Raw genomic sequence first — 19,508 nt, 5'->3', positions numbered from 1 at the left:
ATTAATAATAATTATTTAACTATATTATTATTTATTATAATAATTTAATAATTATTGAATATTTGAAATTATAACTATTTCAAATAGAATTATATTATATATTTTATTTATAACAGTTTGAAATTATATTAATTAGTTATATAGTAACTAACATTATAATATTTATTTATAATAATTAATATTAATTAGTTATTAATATAATTAATATATAATATTTGAATTATTTTTGCTTATAACGATTATAAATTAATAATTAATATTTTCAATAACTAATTTTATTTAATATAATTAATTATAATAAGTTTTATAATTTTATAATTTGTGCGAGTGAGGATTTTGTTATAATATATATTACTTTTGAATTTATTTTTAGAATAAGTTATATCTAATAAATATAAATAACTTATATTTATTAGTAATTAATAAAATAGTTAAATTATATAACCAATTCAAATAATTATGACTATTTGATTTTACCAAATTATAAAATCAATTAATTATTATTTATTATTTATTTATTTATTTATATTTGATAAATATAATTGATATAATTAAACATAATCTTTTAATTTATAATTATAATTAACATATATATTGTTATAGTTATATTAATTACTTTTGTTTATATAAATTATTTATTATTAATTTATTAATAATTATTAAAAAGTTGTAACGATTTGAAATAAATAATTGTTCAAGTAGTCATAACTATTTAACTGGTTTGATGAGCAAATTTATTTTTTAAATCTCTTATTAATTTTTGAAATATCAATAGATTAGTATTATTTTATTCCAAACAAACTTATATGAACAAAAACATTTGTTTTATGACAAAGGAGAATAATAATTTGAAATAGATAATTGTTCAAATAGTCATAATTATTTGAACTGGTTAGGTAAACAAAATCATTTTTTAAATCTCTTACATATTAATTTTTGAAATATTAATAAATTCATTTTATTTTATTCTGCAAATGCTAACGTGATTTGAAAAAAATTATTTTATGATAAAAAAATGACTTGAAATAGATAATTATTCATACACTCTTAACTATTTGAGCTAGTTCGGCAAACAAATTTATTTTTTAATTATAAATTAAAATTTATTATATTTTAGTTAAAGATAATATTTATAAATATTATTAAATATTTACTTATTATAATAATAAATTATATTATTCAATTAGTATTATTATTATATAGATATTATTAAAATAGATAAAATAATTAATATATCTTATATATTTACTAGTTATTATTATATATAAATTATAATATAATTTTTATTTAAATTATTAATTTAAAATAATAAATTAGTATTATATTAAATATAAATTATTCATTATAATAGTTTGTAATGCATGTTGTTTTTTGATATGTGCTTAAGAATATTTTCATATCTTAATAATAACTATTTGTATTATATAATTAATTCATATAATCAACAATTATATAACCATTCAATTAATTATAACTAAGAATTATAATAATAAGCTAATTATTATTATATAATAAAGTAGATTATTGTATTAATAATCTAATAATTATTATTTGTTAAAATATTTAACAAATAAATAACTACATATAATATTAATTAAGGATTATTATTGGATATTTATTATTAATTAATAAGCTTATGGCTTATTGAATAGTTGTTATATAAATTTTTATTATTAATTTAATAATACTAATATTTTAATAATAAGTAAAAAAAAGGTAATATTATTTGAATAATTATCTACTATTTAATCATTGTTAATCAAATTCCAAATTTTATTTTATTTCAAATAAGCTAGTATGAATTGAGAAAATTATTTTATGACAAGACAAAAGGTCATAATGATTTGAAATAGATAATTGTTCATATAGTCTTAACTATTTGAATTGGTTTGGTAAACAAATTTATTTTTTAAATCCCTTAGTTACTAATTTTTGGAATATTATTAGATTAGTATTGTTTTATTTTGAATAAGCTTGTATGAACAGAAATAATTATTTTATGACTTAACAAAAGGTTTATAATGATTTGAAGTATAGAATTGTTTAAATAGTCATAACTATTTTAATATAAATAGTATTAAATTATTTATCATAATTTATGTTAATTATTTACCATAATTTATGTTAATTATTATATTATTATTATAAACAATTTAATTAAACATTAAATAGTATTTTAAATGGTTAAGACTATTAGAACAATTATTATAATGTACATTATAATAAATAAAATTTTAATTATAAAATAATTTATATAATAAATAGTATATAATACTATTTATATTTAAGTTATTATTCATAAAACTATTATAAATTTTAATACAATTATAATATAAATTATAAATTAATTTATAAATTAAGAAAATTAAATATAATGTTATAGCTATAACATACATTATAATATATTATAACTGTCTTAGGCCATAATTATTTGATCTGATTTGGTTATAACCTATACTTTATTAATAATAGTAATATTTTTATATATAATAATAACTTAATAAAGTATAATAATATCTCAATTATAATAAAAATTTAAAATATATAAGTTATTAAATAATATATTAATATATTATTTACTAATAATTATTAATGTTATAATATTCTATTATAATATAATTAATTAAATATATAATTTATTGTAATTAAATTCTATAATATAAGACTAATATATTATAAAGTTATAATTTAATAATTTAATAAATTATATTGTATTATTATAATATTATAATAAATAATTCAAACATTATATTATTTGAATATAATATAAAAATTATAAGTTAATATATTAATATTATTTTTATTTTTATTATTCATAATATAAAATAATTATTTTTGTTAATATAAGTTTGTTTGAAATAAAATATTATTTGTTTGAAATAAAAAATATTAATTTATTAATATTTAGAAAATAAATTCATAAAACATTTAAAAAGTAATTTTGCTTACTAAACCATTTCAAATACTTTTTACAATTTCAATAATTATTTATTTCAAATCATTATTTGTTTTAATATGAAAGAGATTTAAAAATATTTATTTTATCTTTGATTAATTTTTACAATATTAATATTTTAAATATTTTAAATTTTAACAATTACAGATTGGACAATTATTAATAATTACTCATAGTAATATTTATTATTAATATGATACACTTATATAAGATTTAAGGATAAAAATTCTTACTTATTAAATAAATAATTAATAAAATATAATAAATTTATTATTTATTTATAATATTATTATCCAAATATTAAACATTTAAATAACTAATATTTAATAATATAAATACTATTAATAATATAAATTGTAGTTAAAAATTTAATTAAATATTATATAGATATTATAGTATCTATAATAAATACTTATTAATAATTATAATAAATGATTAATAAATTCTTATTAATAATATTATCTATTACAAATAATAGAATTATATATACGGGAATAACCCCTTATATATAACATTCAAAATTTAAATATAATATTAATTTAAAATAATTTAAATTAAATTAATAATAATATTAACAATAATGTGATTTACGTTAATAAAATTAATATCATAAAATTAATTAATAATTTTTCAATAATTTATTAATTATTAATATTATTATAATATTATTAAAATAAATCTAATACATAATTATTAATATATAATAATTTATTCTAATAATTAATATCAATTCAATATTTTAAATTATTAGAATTAACTATAACTATTTGTTACTATTATATTTAATTTGTAATCTTTAATTAATTATAATTAATTATCATATATTATTTATAGCAATAATTTATTAAAATTAAATAATTAAATAATTAATTAGAGATTATAAATTAAATAGATTTATTTTTTAAATCTTATGATAATTATTATTAACAATAATCATGTATTAATTTGAGTATCATTAACTATTAACTTATAAACTTAATATTATAATTAATTTACTACTCTAATTAACATTATTACTTTTGATTAAAGCATTATCAATAATATAATCAAAATAGATTTAATATTAAATTAATCAATTAATATACTAATTTTATAATTAATTAATTTAATAATAAATTATTAAATTATAATTATATTGTTTAATATTAAATTGATAAATTATAATAATTTAAATACATAAACTAAAATAATTTATTAACATAGTTATAATAATTAAATAATTTATATTAAATATATTATAATTTAAGAGGTTATTAATATTTTAGATAAATAATATTTTTATAATTTATCAATTTATTATTATAATTATAATTTAATAATATTTAATAATTATAAATTATTAATAAATGTATCTATTAATAATTAATAATTGAACCATAATCTATTAGTATTATTAATTAATTAATAATATTTATATGAAATATAAATTTATCCAAAAATAGATTATAAAATATAATTTTTATAATTATATTATAATAAATATAATATATATAAATTTATAATAAATATGATAGATAATATAATAATTATAATGGTTTAATAATCAATAACCAATTATTAATAATGTTAGCTCAGAGACTTGGAATAAACCAAGAGAGGGTGAATTGGTTATAATAAAATTTTCAACAACAATATTCAATAAGCACAAATTTAGCTAAACAAATTATCCAAGCAAATAAACACAATAATTGAAAGTAAACAAGAGATAGGGATAGAGAATTTGACACCAAGATTTATAGAGGTTCGGCCCTTTCTTTAGGCACCTACGTCTTCTCCCTTAGCCTCTCTTGCCAAGGAGTTCAGTCCACTATGAGTTTGAAGGATACGACACAATCCACACTACACACTTTTAAGGGTTAAACTGTCCCTTAAGCTCACAAACTTACAACACAAAGTTTCTGAAGTATTTTGCAAACTATAAGAACCTCTCAAAGGCTGGGTGTTTGCTAATTTGAAATACACAACAGTATAGATAAGGAAATAGAGAAAAACTTATATGAATAGAATTTTTTGCACTTTTCTTTCTTTGAATAGCTTTGAATGCTTAAGCAAATTGGTAGGTGAATAGTAATAAGTTCTCTTGGCTTTTTCTACTCTTGTTTTACAGTTGAAGGCTTCATTTATAGGTAGAAAGAAGTTGAGAGCATTAATGCCTCAAACTTGTAAAAATTTCAGACAAAATATAGCCGTTGGGAGTTTTTGGGACTCAAGGGATCGATCCCCTCCTTTAGGGGATCGATTGGTTCAGGCTAGAGAAGGCACGAATTTATGCTTGAATCACCTTACTCGATTGATTAGGTAATGCACCTGATCGATCCCTTCTTTAGGTGATCGATCCCCTATGTGGAGGGATCAATCCCTTTTCTGGATTTTTAAACATGAAAAGCATTCTGTTTCAAAACTGATCGATCCTTTCAAGAGAGGGATCGATCCTTTTTCTAGAACATTGAGCGAGGAGATCATTCTGTATAAAAAAGTGATTGATCCTTTTAAGAAGGGATCGATCAAGTAAGCTTGAAACCCTAACTAATCGATCCTTACAAGGAGGGGATCGATTGGTTTTTGCCAAAACTTCACAAATTTTGCTTTTGGAAGAAAAAAGGATCGATCCGTTTTGCTAGGGGATCGATATGGTAAGGAGGAGATCGATCCCTTCTATCAAAACATGTACTAATCAGGTTTTGTTTCAAGAATTTGACTTGTTTTGGTTCTCATATGAATTTTGGCATCATAGAAGGGTGGAAAATTGTTCAATTTAAGCTAAGAAGAGATTGATTCAAGTTAGGCAAAATTTTTGTTTTGTCAAATCAAAACTCTTAATCAAATTCAAGGTCAACAATCTTCTCCTTTTTGATATGACAAACCAAGTGAAAATTTTGCTTAAAACCATTTTTCCTTTTGAAAAACAAGCTCCCCTTGAATTTAAGCATAAATTTTAAGGTAACTAAGAACAAAACTAATGTCACCAAAACCATCAATATCATTAAGATCATCAAGGCAATTTTTCATACCATTATTTCTCCCCCTGTTTGTCATAGCAAAAAAAAAAAAAGTAAAGCAAAATGAAAGAACAATCAATTCAAGGCCACTTAAGTTCATATCAATCATCAAACAACACATCAATGTCACATGCTATAATACCACAAGCTATATGAAAATGAAATATAAATTTCATTAATATAGATATCAAGTACCAAAGTTTTCAAATGATAATGCAAAGATAGATTTACAACATAGAAATATATGGAAAAACATGAGGGATGGCACTAAGAGATTTCATTGAGGAGGAGGTGGAGAATGAGGATATTGATGGGGATGAGGAGAGTGAGGAAAAGCCTACCCCATGTGCTGTTGTGTAACCTTATTTGCTCAATATCAGCTCAAATATGAAGAACTTGGGCAACCAGCTCATTTTAAATTTCTTCCAAATGTTCCAAGCAAGTGTTCATAGTCTCAACTACCGAATGAAGACTATTCATTTAATTCAAAAGCATTTCTAAGACTTCTTGAGTATTAAATGGTGGGGTAGAGGGTTCTCCTTGATGTTTAGGCATATCTAAAGGTTCTTGCTCTTCTCTCTCTTCTTGTGCAGCCTTAATATCAAACTTTTTAACCCATAATCTTGTTGTATTTTGAACATACCCCATGCTATGCAAAGTAGGAGCCCCAAGAACACTAAATAGGTCATTGAACACCATCTTCTTATCTCTTTTAGTATTGACTTCCAAATACCTCAAAAAATTACTTATGGCAAACCCATATACCAAGGTGTAATCCCTATTCTACACTATCCTCATCAAATCATTGAAGATGGAATGCATCAATTTTGGTTTTTATTCATGCTTTATCCTGTACATCTACCAATAATCTTCCTTTATAGTGGTGGAGTATTGTGTGCCAAAAGGTGCCAACACATAAGTGACATTGAGATGTAGCAACCTATCATGCATTGACAATCTAGATGCTTAAGTGGAAGCAACTTGTAGATTGTTATTTCTAAAAATATCTTGAACAAGCTCCACCATGTCACATTTAGTATTAGTTTCCCCCTTATCATCTAACATGAAAGCTTCAACTAGCACTTGCTTGGTAACTAATATTTCTTTTCCCATAACATATGTCTTAAATCTATCAAGATATTACCTATTGGATCCTTCAATTTGAACACAGCTAACATTGCTATAAAATACTTTCACTAGATTCTTAAATAACAAACCATCCATGCACAAGTAATATAGCCATCCAAATCTTTCAAAAGCATGCAAGTAAGGGAATTCTATATATTGGAGAAATTCAAGTGAAATTACCCTTCCATGTTTCACTTCTCTATGTGCAAAATGCGTTTCATGACGTTCCTTTGCATCTGGATTGGTGAAATTTTGATTAAAGGAAGGTTTCATTAATGAGCTTAAAGCCTTCCTTGGGGGATTCCTCCTACCGGTACTTACTTTGGTTTTTGGAGCCATGAATAGGTAGGTTAAAGTGAAATTGATGAGAAAATTGGCAATAGTAGGTGATGAGGAGTAAGATATGTGTAAGAGAGGGAAAGAAGTATGAGTGAGTATGGTAAATCAACTTTCTAGAGTGAGAAAAGATATGTATCAATTTTTGTGTGATTTGATGGGTTTCAAAGAGAAATTTTGTAAGAAATCAGGTTGAAATGAAGAAATTTGCAAAATATTTTGCTAAGAAGGATCAATTTTGGGTAAGAAATGGGTAAGAATGCTTAGGGTTTGGAGACGATGAGTTTGGGAAGAAGATGAATAGGAGAAGAAAACTGAAATGATTGGTCAAAGTAGAAGAAGGCCTGATTTTATCATGCCAAAATGGCGTGCATAATGCCAAAGAAGCATGACCTGATCGATTAGCTAAGATGGAGGATCGATAGGTTATGGTTCTTGCATGGAACTGATCGATTGGTTTTGAAAGGGATCGATCAGTTTTGCATGTTTTCAACTTAATTTCGCTACTGGTTGCACACATAATCAATCTTGTCCCATGGGGGATTGATCAGTCCTCTATGTTTTCCTTTTAATTTGGCTCTAGGGAGAGGAACCAATCGATCCATTCCAAAGGGGATCGATTGGTTTTTACTGTAGCATTTTTTTTTAATAAAAAGATTTAAAAACCATGCAATATGATCATTCAAACATGCATCATACAAAAAATTTAGAAAACATACATTTGATCAATCAAGAGTGCACAATTCATCATAACATCAAGAGATTCACTTCAAAAGGCATTCATCATACCAAGTTCACCTCTAATTGCATAAAATCTATCCTTATCAAGAGGTTTTGTGAAGATATCAGCTAGTTGATGCAAGGTATCAATATATTCAAGCACAATATCACCATTTTGAACATGATCTCCAATAAAATGATGCCTAATTTCAATATGTTTGGTTCTAGAGTGTTGAATTAGATTTTTAGTGAGATTGATGGCACTAGTATTATCACATTTAATGGGAATATGATCCATGGTTATTCCAAAATCCTCTAATTGTTGCCTAATCCACAAAACTTGAGCACAACAACTTCCGACCGCCACATATTCGGTTTCAATTGTAGAATGAGTAACATTATTTTGTTTCTTGAAAAACCATGATATGAGCATATTTTCAAATAATTGACAAGCACTGAAAGTGCTTTTTCTATCAATTTTGCACCCACCAAAATCCGCATCAGAATAGGCATGTAAAGCAAAAGATGAACCTTTTGGATACCATAATCCTAAATTAAGGGTGTCTTTAAGGTATCTAAAAATTCTTTTGATAGCAGATAAATGTGTTTCTCTAGGTGATGATTGAAATCTAGCACATAAGCATACACTAAACATTATATCGGGTTTACTTGCAGTAAGATATAGCAATGAACCAATCATAGACCTATATAATTTAGAGTCAACACATTTACCTTCTTCATCATTGTCAAGTTTTGTTGAAGTGCTCATTGGTGTTAAGCAAGGCTTTGATTTTTCCAATCCAAACCTTATGAGCAAATCCTTGATGTGTTTGGCTTAATTGATGAAGGTGCCATCTTTTGTTTGCTTTACTTGTAGTTCCAAGAAGAATGTGAGTTCTCCCATCATGCTCATTTCAAATTCACCTTGCATAATCTTAGCAAATTCTTGACAAAGAATTTCATTAGTAGCATCGAATATGATATCATCAACATAAAATTGCACTATGAGAATGTCCTTTCCTTTTGTTTTAATAAAAAGTGTAGTATCAACCTTACCTCTATTAAAACCATTTTCAATTAAAAAATTTGACAATTTTTCATACCAAGCTCTAAGTGCTTGTTTTAAACCATATAATGCTTTTGTCAATTTATAAACATGATTTGAAAATTTTGGATTTTCAAAATTGAGAGGTTGCTCTACCTACACTTCTTCATTTATAAAACCATTAAGAAATGCACTATTGACATCCATTTGAAAAAGCTTGAAATTTTTAAAACATGCAAATGCAAGCAACATTCTAATGGCCTCTAACCTTGCAACCAGGGCATAGGTTTCATCATAATCAATTTCTTCCTCTTAACTATACCCTTGAGCTACCAATCTAGCTTTGTTTCTAATAACATTCCCATACTCATCCATTTTATTCCTAAAAACCCATTTAGTGCCTATAATTGGATGATCACTAGGCCTAGGTACAAGATTCCACACTGGCTTCTTCAAATTGGTTCAATTCCTCTTGCATGGCTAATATCCAATGATCATTTTTGAAGGCTTCATCTATATTCTTGGGTTCAATATGAGATAGAAAAGCAACATAATTACACACATTATAAGAAGATCTTATTCATACCCCTTGAGTTGGATCATCAATAATTTCATTATCTTTGACATATCTCATTTCTCTACGGTGATTTGGTTCTCTCTCTATATGTTATGACTCCTCTAAAAACTCATCATCTTTCTTTTGATTGTTCTTCTCAATGTCATGAGGTGCATCGTTGATCCATTCTTGAAGTATACCTACATCATCATCATCGAAAGGCACCTTTCTCGGAGGTGGGTTAGACTCATCAAAAATAACATGTATAGATTCTTCAACCACTAATGTTCTTTTATTAAAAACTCTATAAGCTTTTGAATTTAACGAATATCCTAGGAAAACCCTTTCATCACTTGTTGCATCAAATTTTCCAATACATATTTTCCATTGTTCAAAACAAAACATTTGAAGCTAAAAAGATGAAAGTAACTTATGTTAGGTCTTTTTCCTTTAAAATGTTCATAGGGAGTTTTCTTCAAAATTGGTCTAATTGTAGACACCCCATTTTGTCCGGAATTCTTTGTCAATTGAGACTAATCCAAGCTCAGTTGCATGGATTTTTATTCATTTTTATTTTAGATTTTTTTATTTCATATTTATCATTTTTTTATTATCTGATTATTTTTTTAAAAAAAAAGAAAGATTGAGATTAAGTTCGATGATGATCAGAAAGCATGATTAGTGGCTAATCTTTAGCATTGGGTGACTAATTGGAGTTGAATTGAAACTCTATCAGCATGGGTCTATATATCAATAATAAATGTACAAGCTGGAGGGGGGACGAACAGAAAACAGAAGGAAAAAGAATACGGGTGAGAAGAAAAAAAAATAGAGAAGGAGAATCCGAATAGGAGAGGGATAAGCAATAAGAGTACAGAGATTAGGGAGAATCATAGGAAAAAACATAGAAAACGGAATCAAACAAAACCCACGACCTCACTTGACAAGAAACCTGCGAAGCCGTCAAGCAGTCGCACCGGCGGCATACGCACACTCTCGGATCTGAACAGGTGGTATGGACTCGATTTTGACAGCGATTCCGATAGCCCCCAGGAGTATTACACCGGTGGCGAGAAAAGTGGCATGCTTGTTCAAGATCCTTCAAAGAATAATGATGTAGATGAGATTTTCAATCAAGCTAGGCAACTAGGAGCTGTAGAAGGGCCTTTCGAACGTCTTCATTCATCATCAAGTTCAACAAGTTTTACTGGAATCGGTAGATTACTCTCAGGGGAAATTGTACCTTCTGCACCCCAGCAGCCTGAGGCTGTTATTCACAACATAATTTTCTAGACCAATGGTTTCACTATAAATGATGGCCCTCTGAGGAGGTTGGATGACCCTGAAAATGCACCTTTCTTAACGAGCATAAAAAGTCTGAGTGTCCTAAAGAGCTTGAACTTGCTGATAGAAGGTCTGCTGTTCATGTCAATCTAATAAAGAGGGACGAGAAATGCCCTAAACCAGAGAAGAAGCGACAGATAGCATTTCAGGGTGTAGGAAGAACTCTTGGTAGCAGCAGTAGTTCGGCAGCTCCTGAACCAACTATCAGTTCCACTCCTCTCAACACTGGTCCTAACCCTTCTCCTGGATTGGTTGTAAATGAAACTTTACCATCAACCTCAATTTAGCTTATGTTGGCTGATGGCACTCGCATGATAGCCCACTGCAATTTCCACCATACAGTTGATGACATCCGTTCCTTCATCAATGCATCTAGATCGAAGAGTGCAACAAATTATCAATTGCAGATAATGGAATTCCCTCCTAAACTTCTAACTGATCCAACCCAAACCAAATATACGAGGCAGGCAGAAGAGGAATATAGCTATTGTTCAGCACTGGTTCCTTTTGATTCCTCTGAATTTGACTTTTACAAGGGTTTAGAGAGCAATGGTGGATTTAGGCAGAAACGTGAGTTAGCAAGTTGTGCTGTTTCTATGCAGGTTTGCCCTACTACTCCTTTATGGCTTTGCAAGTGTTGTCAAAGATGGGCTGCCAATCTTGTACAGGAGTTCTGTCCCTTTTGCGGGATATTGCTACAGAGATCACGACCAGAATTTCTTCTCTCTGTACTGCCAATGTAATCTTCACCCCAGAATCCGGCATTTGCCCTTTGGACCTTGAGACCTGATCACTTTTCTCAAAAGCGAACCTTATCCCATTGTGGTGGTAAAGAAAGAAGATCTAGCATCTAGCTGTTTGTTGCCCACCACTTTAAGTCGGCATGGTCTAATCTTGGAATGGCTCCTAACTCTAGAAGGATGGATAAAGCTTTATCGCTCTCCCTTTCTGTGCAGAGTGGATAGAGATAAGCTTTTTGATTATCTTGCAAGTATCAGTTTTGAGGAACCAGACATTCTTTCCGAGAAATTTCTATTGAACCACTGTGGACCTATGGTTGTGTTGATGATCCGCCAGACTCTGTTTCAGGAAAGGAAGCTCTTGAAGGGGTCTTAGTATTTTTATTTATTTATTATTATTATTATTATTATCTATTGACTATATCTAGAATTATTTAGTACTTTTTTATTTTATTCCATTTTTATCTTTATCTTTATTTTTATTTTTATTCTTATTTTTTTATTTTTTTGTCTTCTTAAAATAAATTCAGAAAAATATTTTTGGGAAAAGTTGAAAGTATCAATTTTCCTTAAAAATAAATTTTCAAAAAAAAAAAAGGATTTTTGAGGAAAAGTTGAAAGTATCAATTTTCCTTAAAAATAAATTTTCAAAAAAAGGGATTTTTAAGGAAAAGTTGAAAGTATCAATTTTCCTTGGAAATCAAAGTTTCAAAAATAAATTTCCAAAAAATATTTTTGAGGAAAAGTTGAAAGTATCAATTTTCCTTAAAAATAAATTTCCAAAAAAATATTTTTGGGGAAAAGTTGAAAGTATCAATTTTCCCCACACAAGAACAATCATTCTTTCCTTCCTTCCTATTTTGATTTTGATTTTAATTTTTCTTTAACTAATCCGACGACGGACCCTCTGCAAGTGAAACAGTAGTTTTTTCTTGCATACTCTTGAGGTGAGGGAATTTTTTCAATTTTCTGCTAAAAGTATTAGAGTCAATTGAGAAAAATTTTCAATAATTAATTACTTGGTAAAATTTTAAGGCTTTTGGATAACATAAATTTAAGCTGGTACCATCTTTTGATGGGCGTTGTGAGGGTGCTATAACCTTCCTCACACGTAACCGAACTCCCGAACCCTATTCTGGTTTGTAGACCTGAACCTATTCTTTTAGGGACCCTTAAACTTAGGTGTTCCCTGAAAGGACAGATTCCTTAGGTGGCCAATCGCACCTAGATAAAAAAGATTGGTGGCGACTCCCTAAAAGTCAATGTCTAGCGATAGATCCCCGGATCTAGACGTTATGACACTAATCATAGTTCTATTTATAATATAGCAAGAAGTATTTATGGCTTCTGCCCAAAAATATCTAGGTAAATTATTTTCACAAAGCACAGTTCTAGCCATTTCTTTTAAAGTTCTATTTTTCCTTTCTACTACCCCATTTTGTTGAGGAGTTCTAAGAGTAGAAAAATTGTGGCTAATACCATTTTCACTACAAAACACATTAAAGCCAAGATTTTTCAAATTCCTTTTCATGATCATTTCTAATACTAGTAATTGAATAACCTTTTTCATTTTGTATTTGTTTGCTAAAAGTGATGAATTTTTCCAAAGCCTCATTCTTTGAATGCAAAAAGAGAACCCATGTGAATCTAGTACAATCATCAACAATAACAAACCCATATTGTTTTCCACCAAGACTCATTATTCTAGTAGGGCTAAAAAGATTAATATAAAGTAGTTGAAGAGGTATAGTACTTGAAATGCAATTCTTAGGTTTGAAAGAAATTTTTCTATGTTTCCCTTGAGCACATGCATCACAAACCTTGTCATTTTCATATTTCAACTTTGGCAAACTAACAACCAAATCATTTTGAGAAAGTTTTGAAATTACATGCATACTTGCATGTCGAAGCCTTCTATGCCAAATCCAACTCTCATTTTCTTTTTGAGCCATAAAACAAACATTTTTATAGGATAGGTCATCTAGATGCACTACATAAATATTTCCTTGACGATGTCCAACAAAAACAAGTTTGTTAGTTTTGATATCAATCACTTGATAGCACATAGATTCAAACACAACTTTAAGTCCTTTATCACATTATTGACTAATACTAAGTAAGTTATGCTTGAGACCTTTTAAAAGTAAAACATTTTTAATAGCAGTAGAGGAATTGTTACCAATGGAGCCAATCCATTCAATTTGACCTTTAGAGTTGTCACCAAATGTAACATCGTATCAATTTTTAGCTTTCAAGTCCTTAAAAAGAATTTTGTCTTCAGTCATGTGTTTTGAGCATCCACTATCAAGGTACCATGGATTGTTCTTGCTTGAATTGGCTTTGTAGCAATGCTCATCCACTTACAAAAACACAATTAAATTTTTATTTTGGGTACCCAAATGTTTTTGGGTCCTTGAGTGTTAGTACTAATAATTTTTGTGCCTTTTGGAATCCACTTCATTTTAGTAATCTCATCTTGAGATGTGCTAACTGCTTTTAGAATCCACACTCTCCTAATGAGCTTACCTCTATAAATAATTTTCTTCAAGGAACAATATTGTATAGAATGACCCAATCTATGACAATGTGCACATATGCTAGATGAATCATTTGGCTTAACAAGGAAATTCTTTAAATAAGTCTCTTTATTGCCACCATTATAGGCTAGTCCATCTTTATCAAAGAAAGCTCTTCATGTTTCAAGCATGTCATTGAGCTTTTGATGTCCCATATAAAATCTAGAAAATAAATTATGCAAAATTTCATTTTCTTAGTTAAGTCATTGATATTCAACTTTAATAGCTTAACTTTCTTTTCTAAGTCTTCTTTTGCTTTAGTCAAGGATTCATTTTCTAGTTTCATCTTAGAGATCATTTTCTTATATTTTATGTTCATGTTCTTAAATTCTATGGCTAATTCATCAAAGGCATCTTATAGTTCATCAAATATGTATGAATTTAAATCACATGGATTAAAGGTTACCTTGGGCTCATCAAGAACCATGAGACATAGATTGGCTATTTCTTCTTCATTTAATTCATCATCAAAAAAGTTACTATCACTCTATGTTGCTCTATTGCTTTCTTATTTGGCTTTGTCATGTTTTGCTTCTTCCACAAAGGACAATCAAATTTAATATGACCCGATTTGTTGCATTCATAGCAAATTATTTGATCCCTTTCTCTTCTACTTGATTCTCTTTTAGTCATCTCCCTTTGTGTTTTTCTTCTATTTGAGAACTTATTCATCCTCATGAACTTCTTGAATCTCTTTGCAAACATAGCCATCTCTTCATTTTCACCATCCTCTTTTTGTCCAAGATTTTCTTCATATTCTTGAAAGGTAGATTTAAGAGCAATGCCACCTTTCTTGATTTGGTTCTTGTCCCCTTTTAAGCTTCATTTCATAGGTAAGGAGAGAACCCATTAGTTCATCCAAAGATAGTGTGTAAGGATCTTTTGACTCTTCAATGGCTGTCATTTTGGCTTCTTAGCTCTTTGGTAGACTATTGAGAATTTTCTTCACCATCTCCATATTTGAGTAAGTCTTCCCAAGAGCCTTTAAGCCATTAATGATGTCGGTGAAGTAGTTTGATATCTCACTAATGATTTCATCTAGTTTCATCTTGAATAACTCATAATCATGAGTGAGCATGCCAATTTTTGTCTCCTTCACTTGATTTGTATATTCATGAGTGATAGCTAACTTATTCCAAATTTTCTTTGCATTTTCACACAAAGAAACTCTATTGTACTCACTTGGCCTCAATACACAAAAGAGTGTATGCATTGCTTTGGCATTGAGTTTAGCCATCTTTATATCATTGACATCCCATTCACTCTCTTGCTTGATTACCTCTCTACCATCCGCCATCTTCATTAGAATTTGAGGATCATTTACAATGACCCTCCAAACTTCATAATTATTAGCTTAAATGAATAGCGTCATCCTAGTTTTCCAATATGAGTAGTTATCACCAACAAAAAGAGGGGTCTTACAGTTGAATGCCCTATAATATTTATTTATTTTAATATTTCAAAAATAATCAACAAGAGATTTAAAAAATAATTCCATTTGCCAAACCAGTTCAAATAATTATGACTATTTGAACAATTATCGATTTTAAATCATTATAACCTTTTGTTTCTTCATAAAACAATTTTTTTTCAAATAAGTTTGTTCAAAATAAAATAATATTAATTTATTAATATTTTGAAATTAATAAGTAAGAGAGTTAAAAAATAAATTTGTTTACTAAACCAGTTCAATTAGTTTAACTATTTGAACAATTATTTATTTCAAATATTTACAATAATATAAATGATTGATCTCTATTTATTTTTTTAAAATTAAGTAACAAGTTTATATGAATATTAAAAATATTCAATTAAAAATTTTTAAATATTATTAAATTTAAATGAACATTAATAAAATTAAAATTAGTATTACGACATTATTTTAATTAAATAAATACTTCAAAAAATTATAAGAGATTTAGAAAATAATTCTATAAGTTAATATTATAGAAAGGATTTAATTAAATAATATAATATTATTAAGTATAATTATAAATTGTTCTACTTAGTTTAGTTATCGAATTAAATAAAATAGATATATTAATTTTATATTAAAATACCTAAACCTTAATTATAATTATATAATATTTATTATATTATATTAATCAATAACAATAAACTATTTAAACTTAATTTAGTAAACAAGTTTATATTAATTAAATATAAATTAAATAAACATACTTAATTTATTGGTATTTTAATATTATAGAAAGAATAAAAGAGATACTTATTAATTATTGATTAGTTAAATGTTATATTTTAAATTATAATTATAATGTTAATTATAGTTATTTTATGAGTAACAAATTAATACAATAGTAGTTTAATTAGCATTACTTTATTCCTAATAACTATCCTAATAGATAATGATAATATATATTAATAATATTAGTAATTATAAATATTATTTTAAGTAATAATATATATTAATTGATTAAATTATTAAAAAATTTATAATAATATAAATAATAATTAATTAAATACAAATATTGATTTAAAATATTAGTTATTAATATTATAAACATTATTTAACATATATTAATGTTCTATTATAATTATAATATTATAATAAAATTATAAAATTATAATAAAAATATTATATTGTTTAATTTTTTCAAGTAATTATTCAAATCAATAAATATATATTTATATATATTTGAATAAATAGTTAAAATAATATACTACAATATTATAATAATTATAAAATTTGAATAATCTTTTAAGTTATATCTAATTAAATATTATTTAATTATAAATTAGTCTTATTTACTGAACAAGTTTAAATAATTATGGCCATTTGAACAATTATTGATTTGAAATCGCTATAACCTTTTGGTTTGTCATATAATGATTTTATTTGTTCATATAAGCTTACTTCGAATAAAATAATACAAATTTATTAATATTAAGACAATTAATAAGTAAAAGATTTAAAAAATAAATCTATTTATCGAACAAAATTTTGTCATAAAACAATTGTTTCCTTCTATACAAGCTTATTTGGATTAAAATAATATTGATTTATTAATATTTCAACAATTAATAAGTAAAAGATTTAAAAAAAAAAATTTACCAAACAAGTTCAAATAGTTATGACTATTTGAATAATTATCTACTTCACATCATTGTAACATTTTGTTTTGTAATAAAACAATTGTTTCAATTCATGTTAGCTTATTTGAAATAAAATAATACTAATTTATTAATATTTCAAAAATTAAAAAGTAAGAGAATTAAAAAAATAAAGTTATTTATCGAACAAGTTCAAATAATTATGACTATCTTAATAATTATCTATTTCAAAACATTACAACCTTTTTATTTTGTCATAAAACAATTAGTTCTATTCATTCAAGCTTATTTCAAATAAAATAATATAAATTTATTAATGTTTCAAAAATTAATAAGTAAAAATTTTAAAAATAAATTTATTTAAAAATTAATGTTGTAAAACCAATTATTTCTATTCATATTATTTAGAATAAAATAATACTATTTTATTACTATTTTGAAAATTAATAAGAGATTTAAAAACTAAATCTCTTTACCAAACCAGTTCAAATAGTTATGACTATTTGAACAATTATCTATCTCTAATTGTTATAATTTTTGTTTTGTCCTAAAACATTTAATTTTTGTTCAACAAGCTTATTCAGAGTTAAATATTACTAAATTAATAATATTCTAAACATTAAGAAGTAAGGATTTAAAAAATAAATATGTTTGCTGAATCAATTCAAATAGTTAAGACTATTAGAACAACTATCTATTTCAAATCGTTTTGACCTTTTTTTAGTCATAAAATGATTGCTTCAACTCATACATGCTTATTTGAAATAAAATAATACTAATTTATTAACATTCAAAAAATTATTAAGTAAGAAATTAGAAAAAAATCTATTTATCGAACAAGTTTAAATATTTTTTACTATTTGAACAATTATCTATTTAAAATCGTTATGACCTTATATTTTATCATAAAATAATTGTTTCAGTTCATAAAAGCTTATCTGAAATAAAATAATATTACTTTATTAATATTATAAAAATTGATAAGTTAGAGATTTAAAACATAAATTAGTTTATCGAATCAGTTCAAATAATTATGGCCATTTAAACAATTATCTATTTCAAATCATTATGAACTTTTGTTTTTTCATAAAACAATTGTTTTTCATCACACAAGCCTATTCAAAATGAAATAATACTAATTTATTAATATTTGAAAAATTAATAAGTAGGAGATTTAAAAAATAAATTTGTTTATCGAATCAGTTCAAATAGTTTTAAAAAATAAATCTGTTTATCGAATCAGTTCAAATAGTTATGACTATTTGAACAATTATATATTTTCAATCGTTATAACCTTTTGTTTTGTCATAAAATAATTATTTATCTTCATACAAGCTTATTCAAAATAAAATAATACTAATCTAGTAATATTATGAAATTTAATAACTAATAGATTTAAAAAATAAATTTGTTTACCAAACCAATTCAAATAGTTAAGGCTATATGAATAGTTATCTATTTCAAATCGTTATGACCTTTTGTTTTGTCGTAAAACAAATGTTTTTGTTCATATAAGTTTGTCCGAAATAAAATAATATTAATTTACTAATATTTCAAAAATTAATAATAGATTTAATAAATAAATCTATTTACCATGCTAGTTCAATTAGTTATAACAATTTGAACATTTATTTATTTCAAATTATACTAAATTAATAATTTGATAATAAATTTGAATCGTACCTTTTGTAATTTAAACTTATTAAAAGTTTTTTAATTGAGTTGTCATAAAACAATAGCTAAATAATTGGAATAATATAACAGTTATTGTAATTAATTAAAATATTTATTACTAATAATTTATAAATATTTATAAAATATTATAGGAAAAAACTACAAATAATAGAATTTATTATTAACTTATCCTAATACCTAAAATAATAATATTAATATTATTATAACTAAATATTAATAGTATTTATTATTAATATCAATATTAGTTATTATTAATTAATTCTATATTAATAATTTAATTAAAATTATTAACTGTTTAATTGTCTAAATAGTCATAACTATTTAAATTTGTTCAATAAACA

The 19,508-nt window shown here is 25.2% G+C and overlaps 1 protein-coding gene and 1 pseudogene across 1 annotated transcript; one reads left to right on the top strand and one right to left on the bottom strand.

Annotated features, from left to right (window-relative positions):
• The first annotated feature begins 6,216 nt into the window (after positions 1–6,216).
• LOC111298103 (plant UBX domain-containing protein 4 pseudogene) lies at positions 6,217–12,327 on the top strand (annotated as a pseudogene).
• Positions 12,328–15,313: 2,986 nt separating this feature from the next.
• On the bottom strand, positions 15,314–15,697 carry LOC149520080 (uncharacterized). The gene has a single exon (XM_089752561.1). The coding sequence runs from the start codon at positions 15,695–15,697 to the stop codon at positions 15,314–15,316; it is 384 nt and encodes a 127-aa protein (XP_089608687.1).
• Between the last annotated feature and the right edge of the window lie 3,811 nt (positions 15,698–19,508).

Source organism: Durio zibethinus, chromosome 2 (genome assembly GCF_047325235.1).
Source record: "Durio zibethinus cultivar Kanyao isolate XHJ-2024 chromosome 2, ASM4732523v1, whole genome shotgun sequence".
Classification (NCBI taxonomy): domain Eukaryota; kingdom Viridiplantae; phylum Streptophyta; class Magnoliopsida; order Malvales; family Malvaceae; genus Durio; species Durio zibethinus.
This window is presented reverse-complemented; position numbering and strand designations above follow the sequence as displayed.

Excerpts from the sequence above, each read along its gene's own strand:
- LOC149520080 (XM_089752561.1), bottom strand. The coding sequence starts at position 15,697 with ATGGCGGATGGTAGAGAGGTAATCAAGCAAGAGAGTGAATGGGATGTC.